Raw genomic sequence first — 17,798 nt, forward strand, 5'->3', positions numbered from 1 at the left:
GAAATGAATGTGAAGTAAAAGAACGATAAGTATCTGCAAACAACTCGGCGCCCTTCATGTCGACCGAGTGGTAATGGAGTAAATAGGCATGTTAATCACTGATAGGATAATTACATCTTGATGTAATTGGAGCGTGGCGGCATTTTCTCCTTCATTTAGGAGTGGGGAATTACGCAAGATGTCTGGAGATATTAATCAAGGGTAAAATGCTAATCTCCAGATAAAACTCCCCCCCCACCCCCCCAAAAAAAGTATAAGACAAGTCAATTAGAAACTCACAGAGGTCATTGATTGCCAAATGTGGCAAAGGAAAAATGATTTTTCTACCCATTTAGGTCACACTTTTCACTAGTTGTTGGTCAGCGAAATGCCTTCCAGTCATAGTTTTATATTTCATTTTCATCTATCCTTGATTTAAGAGACCGGAGAACAAAAAAAAAACATTCATTTAACTGACTGAGAAAATACACAATCCAATTCTAGCAGTCGAACCGTCGGCAGCATGGCTCATAAAACATTCCAAAACATCAAAAACATTGTAAAAAAAGAAGTACGACCATTATACAAAGCACATGGAAACGCCATTGGAAATGTGCGATATCATTGCTTCCAATTCTAATGTCTCTGTTTTGCAGTCTTCCATTTATAAGGTCAGCATCAGAGAAGAAAAGAGCCGTTAAAACATTTACTGTACCGATCTGTAGTAAACAAGAAATTAGCACTTCTAAACTTGACTGTCATGCCTCCAGGCACGTATGAAAGATTATTCTGAGACTGAGCGGAAAATCACATTCAGAAATGTTCTGTGTGTGTGTGTGTGTGTGTGTGTGTTCTAGTACTTTTATACTTATGAGGTGACCAAATATCCTCACAGAGATAGATGAGGAACTTTCAAATTAAGGTCATTTGAGCCAATCCTCAGTTCTTTAAGGGGTTTGTTTAAGGTTAAATTCTCTATCACTGATTGCTATAACACAATAGTGATTCAACCTGTATCCAGTTCATGAAAGCTTTTACATTTGCTGGTGTCTGGTAGGTCTTTCCTGGGAAATCCTCTGGCACACAGGAAGTGATGCGTTTTACGTTTCCCGTTTGTTTGGAATAAACAGAAGAAGAAGAACTGGGTAGTTAGCATGAGCAGTGATAGCCGCCATAGCTGAACAGACAAAGAAAAGAGAAACTCAAACTGCATCGACAGAAAGGAATGAATGTAGTCAATGGAAGGGCCTCACAAGTGTAGTGATATACAGTGCATGTGTGTGTTGTGTGTAGGTGTGTAACAGTAATGGGAACTGCCACTGTAATCGAGGCTGGGCGCCGCCCTTCTGCGAGAAGACAGGACTCGGCGGCAGTGTGGACAGTGGACCTGTCCAGTACGACAGTGAGTTCACACACACACACACACACACACACACAGAAACACACACATACAGTACATATGCACTGATTCTCTTAATAAACATCTATGCATACAGTACATCCACACTAGGCTTGGGCCGATATTTGTTAATATCGAATATCACAATATGTCTGTGAATACTGTGATATTTTCGGCCGTATCGACTCTCGAATCGTAAATTCCTAACTAATCCTAAATACACGCCCATTCACAAAGGGGAAAACCATACTTGGAATATTACATATTACACACACTCACACAGTGTCCTGCGGTTGTGCCAAGCTGTCCCTCAGTGTGTGTGTGTGTGTGTGTGTGTCCCTCCAGGTCAGGTGGGCTTGGTCGTGGGTCTTCTCTTTGCCTTCCTGGTGATCCTGCCTGCGGTGCTGGTGGCCTTCTACTGCTACAGGATCAAGAGCTCCTACTACCACAAGTGGCTTTCCCAGAGGGAGAAGAACAAGAGCAACAAGTAACTACACACTGCACACACTTCACTGCAACTAAAGGGAAAAACACATTTAGAACATGTTATTACTTTATCGAAGCCTGTGATATTATTTTGATATTATTATTTTGTAATTCATTATTATTATTAGCAGTAGTAGTAATAGTAGTAGTGGTAGTACTGTTGTTGTAAGAATAATATAATGTTATATAATGTAATGAGAATATTATTGAATTACTATATGATTATAATGTCAATTGTATACTAATTAATTTAGGTTCTATTATGTGTATATATATGTTATATAATAACATATAGGAAAAGGAGAGAGGAAGGAAAGAAGTGAGATAGGAAAGGAAGTAGGAAGAAATGGAGGAAGGAAGGCAGAACAAAAGGCAAGAAGGAAAGAGGGAAGGGAGCAAGCTTGGAACGAAGGAAGGAAGGAGGAAATGGAGGGAAGAAGGAAGGTGTGAAGGAAGGAAGGAGGAAAAGGATTACAGGACGAAATGATAGAACAGGAAATGGAAGGAGGGAGGGAGAAAGTAGGAGGACAGGGAGGAAGAAAGGCATCAAAGGAAGGAAACAATGCATGCAATGGAGGGAGGAAGGAAGGAAGTGAGGAAGTGAGTGAGGAAAGGGATTACAGGAGGAAATGATAGAACAGGAAATGGAAGGAGGGAGGAAGAAAGTAGGAGGAAAGGGAAGAAGGGACTCAACAAGGAAAGGATGCCAGGATGGAAGGAGTGCTGAAAGAAGAAAGAGGGCAGCTCATGCCAGGACCCGCGGCGGGTTGAGGCGTTCACCGGAACATTCCGTCTCCACATCAGCAGAAAACGCCGGCGCTCTCTCGCCGCAAGCTCACCTTCATAAGAACTAAACAAAATGCGTGTCCTCATAAACCCCGGAGCTTCCCTTTATGAGCGCTGCCATATACCTCACCCGCAGAGACAGCCCGGTCATAACACCGGCTGAGTTAGTGCCTCTGAAAACACTCAAGTCTTACAGTGTGATTTACAGAAGAGGAAATGTGGCTGGGAGAGAGAGAGTCGAGCGTCACTTCAGCCTTTTAGAGACCCTGACCTTCCAAATGAAGACGGAGGGAAAGGCTAAATACTAGCGATATTGGGCCCGGGCGGGACTTTACGGTAACCGCTGCTAAAGGGAGACAGAGAGGAGACATCTGAAGGAATGGGTAACGATATGGAAAATTGAGCCGCTATGATGATTAAAAAGGCTCTTAACCGCACCAGCTGCAGTGCAAACCCCTCTGCTTTTTTTTTTTTTTTTGGTTTTGTTCCGCAGCCAATAGTTTGGGTTCATTTGCAGTTCAGCACCAGGATAGTGGGTGTCGCTGATTAGAGGCCTTTCCACGCTTTGATTTATATATATATATATATATATGCATATGTATATATACTGTATATATATATATATATATATATATATGCACACTGCCCGTCAAAAGTTTGGACACATCTTATTGAATGTACTGTTTTTCATTATCTTAAAGCCATTTTGATCTAAAGGCTTATGCCTGAAAATGCTTGAAAATTATGCTTGTTTCTTAGACAAATATAAATAGTGAAGTTGATTTCTTTCCAAAGCCTTTGCCTTTCCATCAAGGCAAAGGGCGGCTACTTTAAAGAATCTAAAATATAAGATAGTTTTGATTTTTTGTTTGTTTTGGTTTGCTGCATAATTCCACTTGTGTTATTTCATAGTTTTGATGTCTTTACTATTATTCTAAAATGTGGGAAATAGTAAAAATAAAGAAAAATGTGGTGTGTCCAAAGTTTTGAGTGGCAGTATATATATATTGTTTTCTTTGTTTTTCTCATTTGTGTATGTGCCTGCAAATGCACAGGAGGTGGACAAAATAACACAACTTTGAAGTCACTGAGTCACAGTTCCGAAGGCAGCTGCGCAGGCCCGCCCTTAAATTGAACGCCAATTAGCAGTATGTGTCGGCTTTAAAAGAAGTCTGACGATCGCCACTTTTATACGGGAATTTTCAAAGCAACACAGAGCATCTAACAGAGTTCCAAAGAGGCCGGAATAGTCTGTGCCAGAACTGCAGGGGCATCAGTCACAAAAACTGCCAAACTATTTAATGTGGCGGTGGCAAGGGGAGCAGCCTGCCAAACACTGACACACTGCATCAGTAGAGAGGAACAGTGGTCAAGTGGAAGCTCTCCGACAGGGACAGTCAGCTTTGTTTTGTTATTTTTGGTTGTTAAATTAGTCTTAAAAAGTGTTAAAATTTTGTGTACATGCACAAAATTGGTCACATAAAAAGTCTTAAATTTGGCTTTCTGAAACCCACTGCTGTTCATGTAATAAATTGCCAGGCAGAGTGATGTTATAATTAGTTGAAAAAGTCGACCCCTTATTATTATAATAATTATAATTTTCAGTTAATATAATAATGCATTACATTATCAGGAAAAAAATACTCACAATATCAGATTTTCTTACATTTTTTTACTCAATTAGAGGGACATTTTGAAGTTATATTATCCGACAGTTATTACATAATTAGTGCATGCCAGTGTATATTACCTTGGATGAAGACAAACTTCCAGGTGTGTGTGTGTGTGGGAGCTGCGCGCAACACAAATGCCCTTTAAAGCGCTGCCGAGGGAGCGGTCCACTCAGTTGAACCTGACAGCCTCGTCAGAAAGCGTCTCTCCGGACGCCCGACTGAAACGTTTGGTTTATCCTTCACCTTCCCCATCTCCTCTCACATCATGTTGGATGAGAAACTTCATGTCGACTCTCTTCCCGTCTCTCTCTCCCCCCACCTGGGGCCCTGAAATCGATGTGAGATCGGGGAGATTGATGGAGCGGGACAGCTTTCCGCCGTCGGACCGCGGTTTATTTTCTGTCTGTCCCGTTCTCTCTGTGCAGGATGGAGGGATCCGCGGAGAAGGAGAAGAACGGCCATCTGAATCCTGCCTTTCACCTCAAGGTGGTCGGGCCGATCAACAAAGCCAGCAGCCACAAGGGGGTGAGTGAAGAGTGTGTGTGTGGTGGGGGGTGGGAGGGAAGGAAAGAAGGAAGGTGGAAAGGGAGGGAGGTAGGGTTGAAGGATAAAAGGAAGGAAGGAGGAATGGGAGGAGGAAAGAAGAAAGGAAAAAAAGGAGGAAGGAAGAAAGGGAGGGAGGGGGAGGAAAGGAGGTAAGGGAGGGAGGATAACAGGAAGTCAGGGGAGGAAAGGGAGGGAAGGAAGGAAGTAAAGAAGGCATGCAGGATGGAAGGAGGAAAGAAGGGAGGAAGAAAATAAGGAATAAAGAAAGGAAGGATGGAAGGAATGAAGACAGGAAGGAAGGAACGAATGAACGCAAGAAGAAAGGAGGAAAGGAAGCAAGGAAGGAAGGAAAGCAGGAAGTAGGGAAGGAAGGAATGAAAGAAGGTAGGAGGAAAGGGAGGCAGAAAAGGGGAATAGGAGTAAAGTGGAAAGGAATGGGGGGAGGGATGACAGACAGAAAAAAGAAGAAAGGAAAGCAGAAAGGAGGTAGAGTAAAGGAGATAGGGTGAAGAAGTGAGGAAAGGAAGGAAAGGAAGCGAGGAGACAGTGTGTTTACCTCTCCTGCTGTGTGTCAGTGGATAATGTGCCTCCATGTGGCTGACCTTCACAGTAAATGGCCTCATTTTACAGCAGCATGTCAAACTATGTGACAACTATGTTCCAGTCTGCCTCCTCCCACGCTCCCCACACTCCTCTGTTCTGCTCCATCATTCCCCTCCAGCACCACTTCATCATCTCTCTTGTTTTGTTTTTTAAACCTATACTTAAGTGGATTGGTTAACAGCTCAGGCTCAAGTTACAGTTGTCATCGGCTTATTCAAAATCTCCCAATTTCAGATTCAGGTTAATACATAACACAGTCGTCAACATTTTAAAAAATTAATATCAAGAAAGCATGACTGTTAACGCTTTCATTATACACACTGGACCCCAGGAAGACTAGCTGTGCTTTAGGGCAAAGCTAATGGGGATCCTAACAAATAAACAAATAAACAAACACTAGTACACACACACATACACATGTACACATACCGAGAAAGTGTTTCATAGCTCATTTGATTTTGCATCATGATATACAAAAATATACCCATGGTTAAAAACCAAAATATAACCAACCAGTCTACTTCCAGTTCACGAAGCGTTTACAATAGTCTACAACCAGTCTACTTCCAGTGTACAACCAGTCTATATCCAGTCTACTTCCAGTGTACAACCAGTCTATATCCAGTCTACTTCCAGTCTTCTTCCAGGTAACAGTCATTGTTCAGCAGCAGGTGCAGCTCTGTCCTCAGTGTGTAGAATAAAGAATGTTGCTGATGCAGTAACATTATGACACAATAATACAGGACATCAGATCAGAGGAAACTGTATTGATCCTTGAGGGGAAACTGGGTCAATGCAGCAACAATAGGCTACAGCAAAGAATGATAGAATAAAAGCATAAAGATAGAGTATCAAATAAACAACAACAATTTGAAAAGAATAGGTTGTTTTCACATGACGTCACGTGCGTTGTGCCGAGACTCTGTTTCTGTTTCGAAAGAAGTAAAGGGAGGAAGGAAGGAAAGAAGGAAGAAAGAAAGGAGGAAAGGGAGAGAGGGTGGGAGGAAGGAAGGAGGGATGAATGGAGGAGAAAAGGCCAGCAAAGAAGGAATGGGGAAAAAAAGGAAAGAAAGCAAGAAAGAAGGTGCAAAGGAAGGAGGAAAGGCAGGAAGGAAGCAAGGAAGGAAGGGAAGGAATGAATATTATTACTATACTAATATCCTTCTACTAAACTTTGTTTTTCTGTGTTATTTCTGTTTTTCTGGTCTCAATTTCGAACCCAGCTTTCTCACACCAGCAAAGAGGTTCTGCCACTCAGACCGGGCCCGGCACCCAATGGCACCCAGCCGGTCAACATTGTGCGTCCGCTTAGGCCCGTCCCGTCGCCCCAGGGTGCCGCGCGAGACCTCAAGGTGGTCCGCCCGCCGCTACCGGCCGGCAAGCCTCCGACCGCCCCGCCCAAATCCCCCTCGACCCCACAGAGACTCACCCCGCCCAAGAAACCCCTGCCGCTCAACCCGACACGATCTCCGCTGGTAAGGTCTCATTCTCAGGTTTTTGGTCAAGGTATCAATGTGGGTAAATCTGTCATTGATCCAAATACCTAAGTATTTATATTGAGAGACCCTCTCAATACGAGCACCATGTAGAGTGCTGCCCTTACAATATTGTCACTCTGGATAAGAGCTTCAGCCAAATGCCTAAAATGTAAATGTAAAGTAATGGAAAATGCTAAATATACATAAATCATCACTGAAAACTGCTGGACTCTCTCTGTCCAACTCACTCTTCAGATTTATTGCAGATGTTTTTGCTGGAGAAAAATAATAAATGAAAGAGCCGTATGTTTTTTATCTGATTGCTTTCCTATTGATTCCTCCTCCAAAACTACTCTCATCTCTGGTTCTCTGTGAAGTGTAAAATGCCTTTTAAATTGGATCAAGTTTTGAATGTTATATTGCTTTTTCTTGTTTGTGTCAAATATATTTCGTGTTAGTTTAGTTTGTGACTCCGGTGTCAGAGCCGTGCTGCAGTGGTAATTTTTAATCTAATACCTGAGTGTGAAGCTGGACAGAAGTTCCCATTAACACCTAGCTGAACGGATTCGGGAGACAACCTGGACGCATTCCAGACTGACAGTACAGAAACTGGAATGGAGCTTTCCTCCCCGCTGTGCCAGGGATTTAGTGTTGTACTGCATCTTGGCTTTGATCCCACTTTGTAAGATGTCCTCTTCGCCCTTTTTGATTACCCTTTCCTTTCTGTTTCTTCCTTTCCTTGTTTTTTTCCACTCCTGCTTTTCTTCTCTTCCTTCTTTTTTGTCCATTTACATTTTACATTATTAGATCACCAAAAATCGCAAATAACCATGCAAAGGTCAGGGGCTTTAGTGGCTTTGCAATATTACTGTGACAATAGAAGGATTGTATAAGAGTGCTGGGAAAACAAATAAGTTCTTTCCTAATATGCATTCTTATCCATTCTTGTGTCCTCCATGATGCATTGGACGTTAATATCTTAACAGCCAAAGTACGATTCCAAAACAAAAAAACACAGATGACAGAAGACAAACAAAGATCCTGGAAGTTTACTTGCCAACCGAGAATTCATCAAATGGTGACTTTGCCAACAGGAATGAATGGGAAGCCCCAAGATTAATTGCAAGAACGATGCAGGTTGTCCAGGGTTCTCAAACTTTGTCCCTGTTGGCCACCGTACACTCACTCTGACCGTGAGCCAGTTAAATCAAAGCAAAACAATGGCTCCGTATCAAACAGACTCTTGATTGGCTGCCTGTTACACTGTCTCTACACAAAGCAGCAGTGTCTAAACTTGTGTTTCTACGCGGTCAGGATGGTTAACTGGCCTAACGGTTATCTGATCTTCAGTCCATCTCAAACTGTAAATATATTCTCTGTTCTTGCATTCTTTAGATGTTCATTCTCTCTTCTATTTGATAATCACCTATCCACGACAGTGATGTCAGTGTTTTGTTGACGCCACCATATTGACTCCCAAAACAGTGTTCTATTATAACCAAAGACTAAAAAAACAAGCCACCATGAAAAAGCAACCGTCTCACTGACTTTGAAAGAACAGGAGAGATTTTTGTAATCGATTGAAGTCCTTGAAGGATGTGACTCTTCCTCTCTGCCATGCGTGCAGATAAACTCCTAGAGATCCATTCCATCTTATTCACACCCGAACTTTCCAAAAGTCCTTCATCTTCAATTCAAAAGTTGTTCCTGATTACTGGGCAGGTAAGATAATGTGACATTTATAAATTGTTGCCACGTCTCTCTTTATCAGTGGGCAAACAACGAAATTCCACCCGCTCCATCCTGACAGCGCAATGTCTAACGGGCATTTTAATTGGTACTCAGTAGGTAAAGTGCATTATTTGATAAAATGGTAATCAATGGTGAGCGCTTTCTCTCTCTAACTGTGAATGTTTGTTTTGGGAGTCAATTTCGGAGTCAATATGGCGGCCTCAACAGAACAGTGAGTCACTGCAAGTCATTGGTAGAATAAGAGCTGAGGAAAGATAGAAGGGATTTTTAGAGGGTGATGTGAGATGCCTCTTGAAAAGAAGAGTTTTCAGTCTATGGCATGAGATGAGAAGTGACTCTGCAGTTCTCACTGGAGTGGGAAGGCTTAGCAAAGCGTCCAGTTGCATCTGAATGTCCAATAATCAATTGTCCTACACTGTCTGTTTGTCTGTTTAGTTGGTGTCAGAGCTGCAGCCCAGACCCTCCCCCTTCGCTCCCCAGAGGCCTCTGCCCCTCAGCCCGGCCAGAGGGGCCCTTCCCACGGTGAGCCCGGCCCGGACCTCGCTCTCCAAACCTTCCACGGGCCTGCTGGTCATGATGCCTCCAGCCATCGGACCCAAACCTGTGGGCAAAGTCTCAGCCATCCCCCCTCTCAAAGCACTCAGGTGGGCCAACACGTGCGGAGACAAGCATGCACACACATACACAATGTACTCTGAGATCCTCGGGTATGGTTCTTCTGGCTGTCCCTCAGTCTAGACTCAAGACCAAAGCCGTGATCAGATAGGAGGTTTTTCTCGGAATCGTTCAGATCGGTCTGTTAAGGCTGAATCTTAACAGACAAACTCCTTACACTACCAGATAATCTGGACAGACATCAGTCCCGACCAAGCCTCTGATCAGGATTTCCCCTCCGATCGTCAGGATGGGTAAATCTTGTATATATCGGCCCAATAATCCTCTAGCATGAACCCACCCTAAAGGTGATTAAAAGGCCCTTCTGACTGTCCCTCAATCTAAACTCGAGATTAAAAGTAATTTAAGGTCCTTCTGAATGTCCCTCAGTCTAGACGCAAGACTAAAGGTGATAGATTCTGTCCCTCAGTCTAGACTCAAGCCTAAAAGTGGAATGGATGGAAATGGATCCGAATATACGAGATAAATTGCCCCATGACAGTGAAAAAATAATAAAGAGGATTATTGATTTTGTTGTACTGGATGACTAGCCCCTCTCCGTGGTGGAAAATGTGGGCTTTTGCCACGTAATGGAGAATTTGGAGCCATGCTATAGTTTGCCCTCTCAACACTATATTTCAAACGCTGCCCTCCAGCAACTGTACAACAAGTGTGTGAACACCTCTTGGATTGCTTGAAAGATGTGACCGCAATGAATTCCACTACAGACATTTGAAGTTCAGACGTCTGCCCCATGTCACTGCTGAGTTTGACCACGCACTGGATTGATTCCATATTTACTTTACCAAGTGCAGTCCAAAAAATAAACATTTTTCAATTAATTACAAAAATATCGGATTGGTACTCTGTACTCTGGAGATAGTTGAATAACTTGGGTCAGTATCAGAGATTTCAAAAATTAGATCAGGACATCCTTATACTCACATTTGCTTGCGCAGACGTGTTCGACTGTGGTTTCAAGCAGGTTTGCTTTCTATGTAATTACACCACCACCTTAAAGGTGACTGAAGGGTCCTTCTGACTGTCTCCAGTCTAGACTTAAAGGGTAACTTCGGTATTTTTCAACGTGGACCCTATTTTCCCATCTTTTTGTGTCTAAGTAACTAATGGGGCCTATTTCACAATAAAGCCTACGCTTAAAAAACACAACACACCAGCCTATAGAAAGAGTAAACTACAATGCACCATGTATTTACCAAGCTGCACCTACTATGTGTCCAAGTCTGACTTTGGCTCCATTAATTCACCGTTTTTAACCGAGACCGGGGCCAACAAGTCGGTCCAACTCTCTAGACAAAACCACGACACAACTTTCAGGGACCATAACAGCCATCCAGCGGGGAGATTACCGGACTACCGAGGCTACTGTTACTTACCCCGAGCCCCGGCAGCAGTGTCCTCCACCGGGGAAATGGTCCCTTTACCAGGTGAGCCGTCCCGTCGCCTCCCCGCCGCCGTCCTGCTTCTACACCCCGGAGGAAGTTGTTTTTCACGGGGACCCGACTCTCCCACCCTCATCGGAGCGGATCTTCAACCCCAATAACGATTGTTTTCTGTACGGCAGCATGGTTTATGGCGCTCCCGATCCGCGTTATCACGCCAAAGCGTTTGCCGGAGCCCTTCGGACTTTCCACAGCAGCCCCTCTGCGCCCAAGCCACCCTCCCCACTCCTCTCCCTGGTGGGGCGGAATGGGATCTTACCGCCAGGTTTCGACCCGTTCTTCGAGGCGACTGAGGGAGGGGGTCCCGAAACGGAGAGCACAACGGGGAGCCGCCGGGCACACGAGGCGAACCGGTCCCGGTGGAGAGACTGTCACAGCGGGGAGAGGAGCGAACAGAGACCGGGGTCAGAGCCTCTCAAGGCGGGGAAGGAGGATGAGGAGGACGCGGCTTTATCCAGCAGCACCGGAGAGGACAGTAATGGGCCGAGTAGGTGGAAATCATACAGATTGTCTAAATAAATAAGTATAATAGGCTAAATAAATATATCATTATATATAGATTATAATAGGAGATTGACTTGGTTACACACAATAACAAACAGACCGGATCAAGCGAAAGGTAAAGAAAAAACGTTTAATTTCTCTGTAGGGTCCTTTCCATAATGTTGTCAGACACTTTTAATAGCAATCTGAGCCTGTCAGTGGCAAAAACAAGTACTTTTAGTGGACGTACATTGACGGTTCACATTTGCCCCGTCGGATTACATTGCAGCTCGTTTCGCGACTGCCGGCTGATGTGCTCTCGCTCAATACTGGACCAATTTCAAAAATTGTTGTCCCCATTAGTTACTTGAGATGGGAAAATAGGGTCCAGGTTGAAAAATACTGAAGTTACCCTTTAAAGGTTAAATGTGTAATTCTGCTTTACTGAAGCATAATATGACTAGAAAATATTAGCAGAGGTTCCCGATTGGTAGTGAGTGAAACAAAGTGAGCAGCCACAGCGCACGCACTGCAGGGATTTCTGCATTTAGAAACACAGGAGCGGCCCTAGGCTGTGTTTTTGTTGTTGTTTGCAGGCCCCCCTGCCACGCCAAGGTCTGTTAAAAAATCTGGCAAGTTGTTTTTGCCTTAGTTATCGGCAAAAAACGCACATCGGAAAATACAACTTGAGACTTTATTACTAATCAGTAGGGTGTTTTGGTAAATTCGGCATGTATATAATCCTCAAACAGCTCAAATTTTAACGGACAGGCCCATTTATGCGGTGGGGAAGTGGTGTTACTTCACACACAAAATAGCGACTCCTTACCTTCGATATGTTCCAAAAATCCAACAGGACAACAGGAATCGTGGTAATGTCAGTATCCTGATCACGGCAAGCGTCCATTGAACAAAAAAAATGCACCAACTCGGTACAACATGCTGACCATGCTGATGATGGTCTCGCTCTACGGAGGGCAGAGTGTTGTTGTAATGACAGCGCTGAACGATAGAGGCCAGCATTGGACCAGAAGATACACATAGATAGATTTCAAATATCTTTTGTTACTGTTACTAATTTTCAGGTATTCTGATTTTATCTCCTAATTTATTTTACTATTGTTGTTTGTGTGCCTTTCTGAAACGCACTTGTTAAACTCTGCTTTTATTATTATGACATACATGTACACGCACACACACGCACACACACACACACACACACACACACACACACACACAGCATTCACAAGAACAGAGCAGTTGGACCGCAGCACTATAGAAGTGCAAGTCGTGGGCATGATCGACTCAACCCACCCAAGGCCATTGCTTTATACAGTATTGAATGGCAAGCTAGGCAGCGCTACGTACTGTATGTGTAAACCTCATCACACTGTATTTTTCCACTCCGAAATCATTACTCACCACTGTTTCACCATTCTGCCTTCAAATTGACCTCAGAGGGAATATTACTTTTCTTGATTCTATCTAAAGTAACCATAACAAGAAAAGCCTCGTTTATAAAGGAGCCATTGTTCGTGTTTTTTTCAGGTTTTTTTTCTTTCCTGAGCCTCTAACCCCGTTTGAATGGGCATTTTATTAGGTACCTATAAAAGTACTGGGAGGCTGTATCTCTGAGAAATATTGCCTCCCGATTTCTCTATCTCTGCATCTCACACTGTTTTCTTCTCAGCCAACAAAACTGTTATATCCGTGCGGGTTGGGCGGGGGCTTAGCCTAGCAAAGCTTAGACCCAGGCAGATAAACGCTCCCAAGTTTATAAGCCGTGGATCACAATTCCAAGCACACATAGTTGACTTAGTTCTTCATCAGCAATCAATTTTCATTGTGACAATCTCACAAGGAAGAGGCTTCTACTTCCTTTCCTCAAACACAGTCACACCTTGTTTTTGTTCCATGCTGTTCATCTGTAACTGTAGTAAAGGGCAGTCAGGGAAACCTCAAGGTGATTGTTGTGCAGGGTTTATAGTTCCTCCGCTGCCATAACAGGCCAGACGGATAAAACCGCACGGATATAACAGTTTTTCGTCAACATTTCTTTCTCCCCGGCAATACCAAACTCAGAGCCCACATCCATTTTTAGAGGCATGAAGACAGGAAAAAAAAGGGAGCGCCTTATATCAGAGTTTACAAGTCCATAGCACAGTGCCTGACAGTGTTCAGAGTAGGGTCCAACCGATACAGGTTCTTGAAGGCCGATATATTTTTTGCCGATATTCAGTATCTTTAAATTTGACCATTTTCATGCCAAAAATATAAATATTTATAATCAGTGTTTCCCCAGACCAGGCAGGACCTTTCACACTTTTTCCTGTATCCTGTATTTTTGTCATCATGCACACTTGGGTTAGACCAGTATGGGGTGTTGTAGGCTGATAGCGACTGATAGGATTGAAGCTGATGGCTTATATTTTGTGCTGATATTCAATATCTTTATATTTGACCATTTTTATGCCCAATAATTAAAAGTATTCAGTGTTTGCCGCAGAATTGTATTCTTGTCAGGGTGGAAAAGCCTCTGAAACAGCATTTAGACCATCATGGGACACTAAAACTCTCCATTCTGTCATAAAAACATCAATTCATACATGCATTCTTGTGTCTAATCTGATCCAAATGTTGCATTAGAATTAGGTTAAGGAATTGGCAGTGTAGTATTGATCAATTACAGAATAAATATGTGATCAAACTCCCTCATATCAGAGGTGGACCACACTGACTTACTCACCCAGATCTGATTTTTAACAAAAGTGCCAATATCATCATGTTGAAATATCGGTCTAACCCTACTCTCACTTCTGTTTTTTTTGTTTGTTTTTTTTGACCTTCTCCTTTTCCCAGACCGGTCCCAGGAGCCAAACCAAACACAGCCTCGCCTCCGTTGCGAAAATGACCTTGTCCCCCCCCCCCGCACCCCACCCACCCACACCCGCACCCCTTCGAGGAGGCAGTGGCTGACAGCCTATTTGCACTAAAGAGACCTTGTTGGGGAAGGCCGGCAAACGACAGAGCTGTCCCATACGCGCCGGAGGAGTGGGGGGGGGGGGGCACCGGGAACAGAGTTGAAAACCAGAGACACGACAGAGGAGAGACTCGGTAACTCAAGTTCAGTTCTTTAAAATGAAACCTTCCCTCCACCCACCCCCCCCTCCTTCTCTAACTTGACCCCCCCCCCCCCCCCCCCCCCCCCCCCCCAGCGCGCTACCATTAACCACAACGACGCGGTTTTGCACGGAGGCCTTTTGCAGACTGAGACAAGTGTTATCGCTGGGATGACGGTCACATTTGCCAAAACTTCTTTTTTTTTTTTTTTCTATTACAGTTTTTGTCTTGTTTACGCTGTCTGTGTATAAAAAACAAAAAAAAAAAACAAGCGTTAGCATTTTTTTTAACGATCGTTTTGTTTACAGGTTCTTTTTTTTTACGTCCCGTTTTATGATTTATGTGTTATGTGCCAAAGAGGTCTCTTCATACCGTACCCGGGGTGTGTCCTGAACGCTTGAACAACGTTCTAATAATAGTTTTGACTTTATAATTTATTGCATTACAGAAAGGAATGTCTAAAATACGAATCTGGAGGTACAGTAGCCTATCAGCAGGCTGAGGAAACAATCACACCGCAGCTTCTTTTCAAACACTGTTTACATGGTGGAGGACTTGACGGACGCTCGAGGCCTGCAGGACACACCGCCGGTCGCTCATGTTGATTTGAATGTCTTTTTTGCTGTGCGTTATGAATTTTGAACATAAAAACTTTTTTACAAAACTGATGCTGGGTTTCATCCTTACTTTAATCCTTGCATCCTTACTTGTGCTTATATTCTGAAGCACACTATGAAACGGAAATGCTTATGTGATTGAGCTGAAGGGGGTTTACATGAGACTCAATGGGCAACAGAGCCTTTCCCTTTTTGATGCCGTTCAAAAGGGAAGAGCAAAGTGAATCTGAATGAGTTGCACCGAGTCAATGTCTCTACTTGCAAAAAAATACATCAGTCGTGCAATCTCAAGGCCAAAGTCTTTCCAAAGGAGTGCAAATTAATCATTCCTTAGATCTCGCTAAAACAAAAGTTTTTTATTGATTCACATTATAAAGCTGATTGGCTTGAAATGCATTGAAACTACACTGAAAAAATGGAAGCCACTCAGAATATTTGAGTCGTTTTTGCCGGTTGCCGCGGGAGTGGAGTTGCCAAGGTCTTTGACGAAGGTTTTTCATTTTTATGCTTGAACTGAAAACACAACAATGACCTTCCGTGCCTGGACAGCGAGTTCATTACAGCAATTTCGCTATTTCCTGAGAGAGTTTTGATGCCGCAACACATTCTTTGTCAACCTCCCCAACTCTCAGTTCCTCAGTGAGAAGTCAAAGAGCAGTGACGCTATTTACAGTCTTGGGCGTTAATTGACACTAAAAGGGAACAATGCTTATGGGTGCATACTAATAAACTAATAAAAGTGAGATACTTTATTGCTCCCTGTAGGGAATTCGTCTTTTCTCTGTCCCCTCCTCCATAGGGAGGTCAGAGTTTGGAGCTGGTAGAGATTCAGTGTCTCGCTCAAGGACACTTCAGCAGGTTGGGGTTTGAATCTGGATCCTCTGGTTAAAGGACTCACTATGTCTGCTGCCTCGTGAAATTCCACTATGTTGAAGAATAAATCAGGACTTGAGATGTGGCCTACTTACACTGAGAAGACCTCAATAATTAGCTGCATGAAGGCTAGTTCGCTGAAAAAATGTCACCTTTAAGTCAGTCCTGATGCCATTTTTCCATTAGAAACCAACCACCAGACAAAGGAAGTAGAGATTGATTGACTCCCATGGGTGGTCTCATGATGACATTTATGGGAGCGGGGTGATAAACTGGTTATGCAATGTGTGAGAGGTTGGGGTGTAGCTCCCCCCCCCCCCCAAGCATCGCCCCGGTCAACTCTCACCTGCTCTTAATGGATTCCAGTCTGTTGGAAATGAGATATCTGCGAGCGGCGGCTCACCTCTCCCAGGAGACTAATGCATTTGGAGAGTCCGCGGTTCGAGTGGAGCGCTATCGGACAGCGAGGAGGAATGGCCTCGTGGGGAGATATATCGATGTAGACGTTTTCCTAGCCCATTACCGGGGCCGCCCGGTGCCCAAACAAACCCGTGGGGTGGATTCCGCGCCAGACGGTCGACGTGCTCTAAATGAAAAGAGCAGAGTTTTTCCAGGGCCGCTGTCTACAAATCAAGCTCTCTGCCGCCTGAGGCCTGACGGAGGTGTATAAATACGTTAATGTCTTTCCTCGGGCTCTCCCTCAGTCGGGGGATCCGTGCAAATGAACTGAGGGTTTATAGTAAAAACAGCAGCCAGTCAGAATTTTGTTGCCCCCTAAGCTAGACGTCTGCTTATCTGGGCCCTCGGTCTACTGGTCTATTTGGCCAGCACGCCTCTGGACCCCAGATATCGGTGGCTTCGTGTTTAGATAAACTGGCATTGGCGTTCAAGTTTAGTAAAGCCTTAGCAGTTTGGAATATGTGCCTACAATAAAATGTACGAGCCTTACACTCCTGTCTGCTCCATATTCTCTTGATAATGCCATTGGTAACCTTGCATACGCATTTGCATACTGTTTTGGTATTTGTTTGCATAGCTTTGCATGATGTACAGGTCAATGGGAGAGGGGGGATCTATACTGTAATCCCTCCATGACTCAGTTGAGGATTGGTCTTGTCTGTGGAGGGATGTAGGGGTCGGACAAAGCCGGCAACATCCAGAAGGACGGCCCCTCAAAGTCCGTACAATAGTTCTGTTTTCTGCCCCAGAGCCAAGGATCAAACCAAGGGCAAAACTAATCGCTTCAGGCTCTTTCATCCCCTTGGCTATGAGGCTGTAGCCTACAACGACGAGACCAAATCAGGCCCCTTTAACCAGTCTAACCAGCGCTGAGCTAGAGCGACACATTGGACTCAGACTGGAATTGCCTGTGATGCTTCTTACCGCTCTTCAGCTAATGTGGTGAACTCACACACAAGCACGTACACAGTCCCAGCATGCGGTCGGAGAGCATCAACCCATCAAGCTGCTGGTGGGACCATAAGTCCTGTTTTATAACATAAAACCAGTCAGTAACATAAAAACACAAAAAATAACATAAAATTCATCCCCATAGTTTGGGACAGTCCAATCAAGATTTGTGAACAAGGACAAAGTCACAAAACTGAGAAATATGATCGGTGATCTAGTGGTAAATAAAGTCTGTGATCATTGTGAGGCATTACAACAACATGAACAAAAATCAATATTATGAAATCAATATATTTTCAGAAAAGCATGAATATTTTCCCCCTTAAAACACCCTATCCTCATATAACTTACACCAGTTTGATCCTACTTACTATGATGAATTTACATCATCAAGGTTTGTGTCAGCCTCATAAGGTGGTTAACTATTCTGCAATTGAAAATGTGGGTAAACTGAGTTTCAGTGGGTTTAGCCTGAG

General features: G+C 43.8%; 1 protein-coding gene across 1 annotated transcript in view; it reads left to right on the forward strand.

Moving 5' to 3' along the window:
• adam19a (ADAM metallopeptidase domain 19a) overlaps positions 1 to 14,506 on the forward strand; it is a 123,263-nt gene extending 108,757 nt beyond the window's left edge. Inside the window, exons 18-23 of the mRNA XM_071926069.2 lie at positions 1,273 to 1,381; positions 1,724 to 1,865; positions 4,749 to 4,848; positions 6,696 to 6,947; positions 9,138 to 9,346; positions 14,162 to 14,506. Of these exons, the coding sequence (XP_071782170.1) occupies positions 1,273 to 1,381; positions 1,724 to 1,865; positions 4,749 to 4,848; positions 6,696 to 6,947; positions 9,138 to 9,346; positions 14,162 to 14,213 (864 nt within the window). The 3' untranslated portion in view covers positions 14,214 to 14,506. The remainder of the gene's footprint in view (positions 1 to 1,272; positions 1,382 to 1,723; positions 1,866 to 4,748; positions 4,849 to 6,695; positions 6,948 to 9,137; positions 9,347 to 14,161) is intronic.
• The last annotated feature ends 3,292 nt before the right edge of the window (positions 14,507 to 17,798 follow it).

This window comes from Centroberyx gerrardi, chromosome 23, assembly GCF_048128805.1.
Source record: "Centroberyx gerrardi isolate f3 chromosome 23, fCenGer3.hap1.cur.20231027, whole genome shotgun sequence".
Classification (NCBI taxonomy): domain Eukaryota; kingdom Metazoa; phylum Chordata; class Actinopteri; order Beryciformes; family Berycidae; genus Centroberyx; species Centroberyx gerrardi.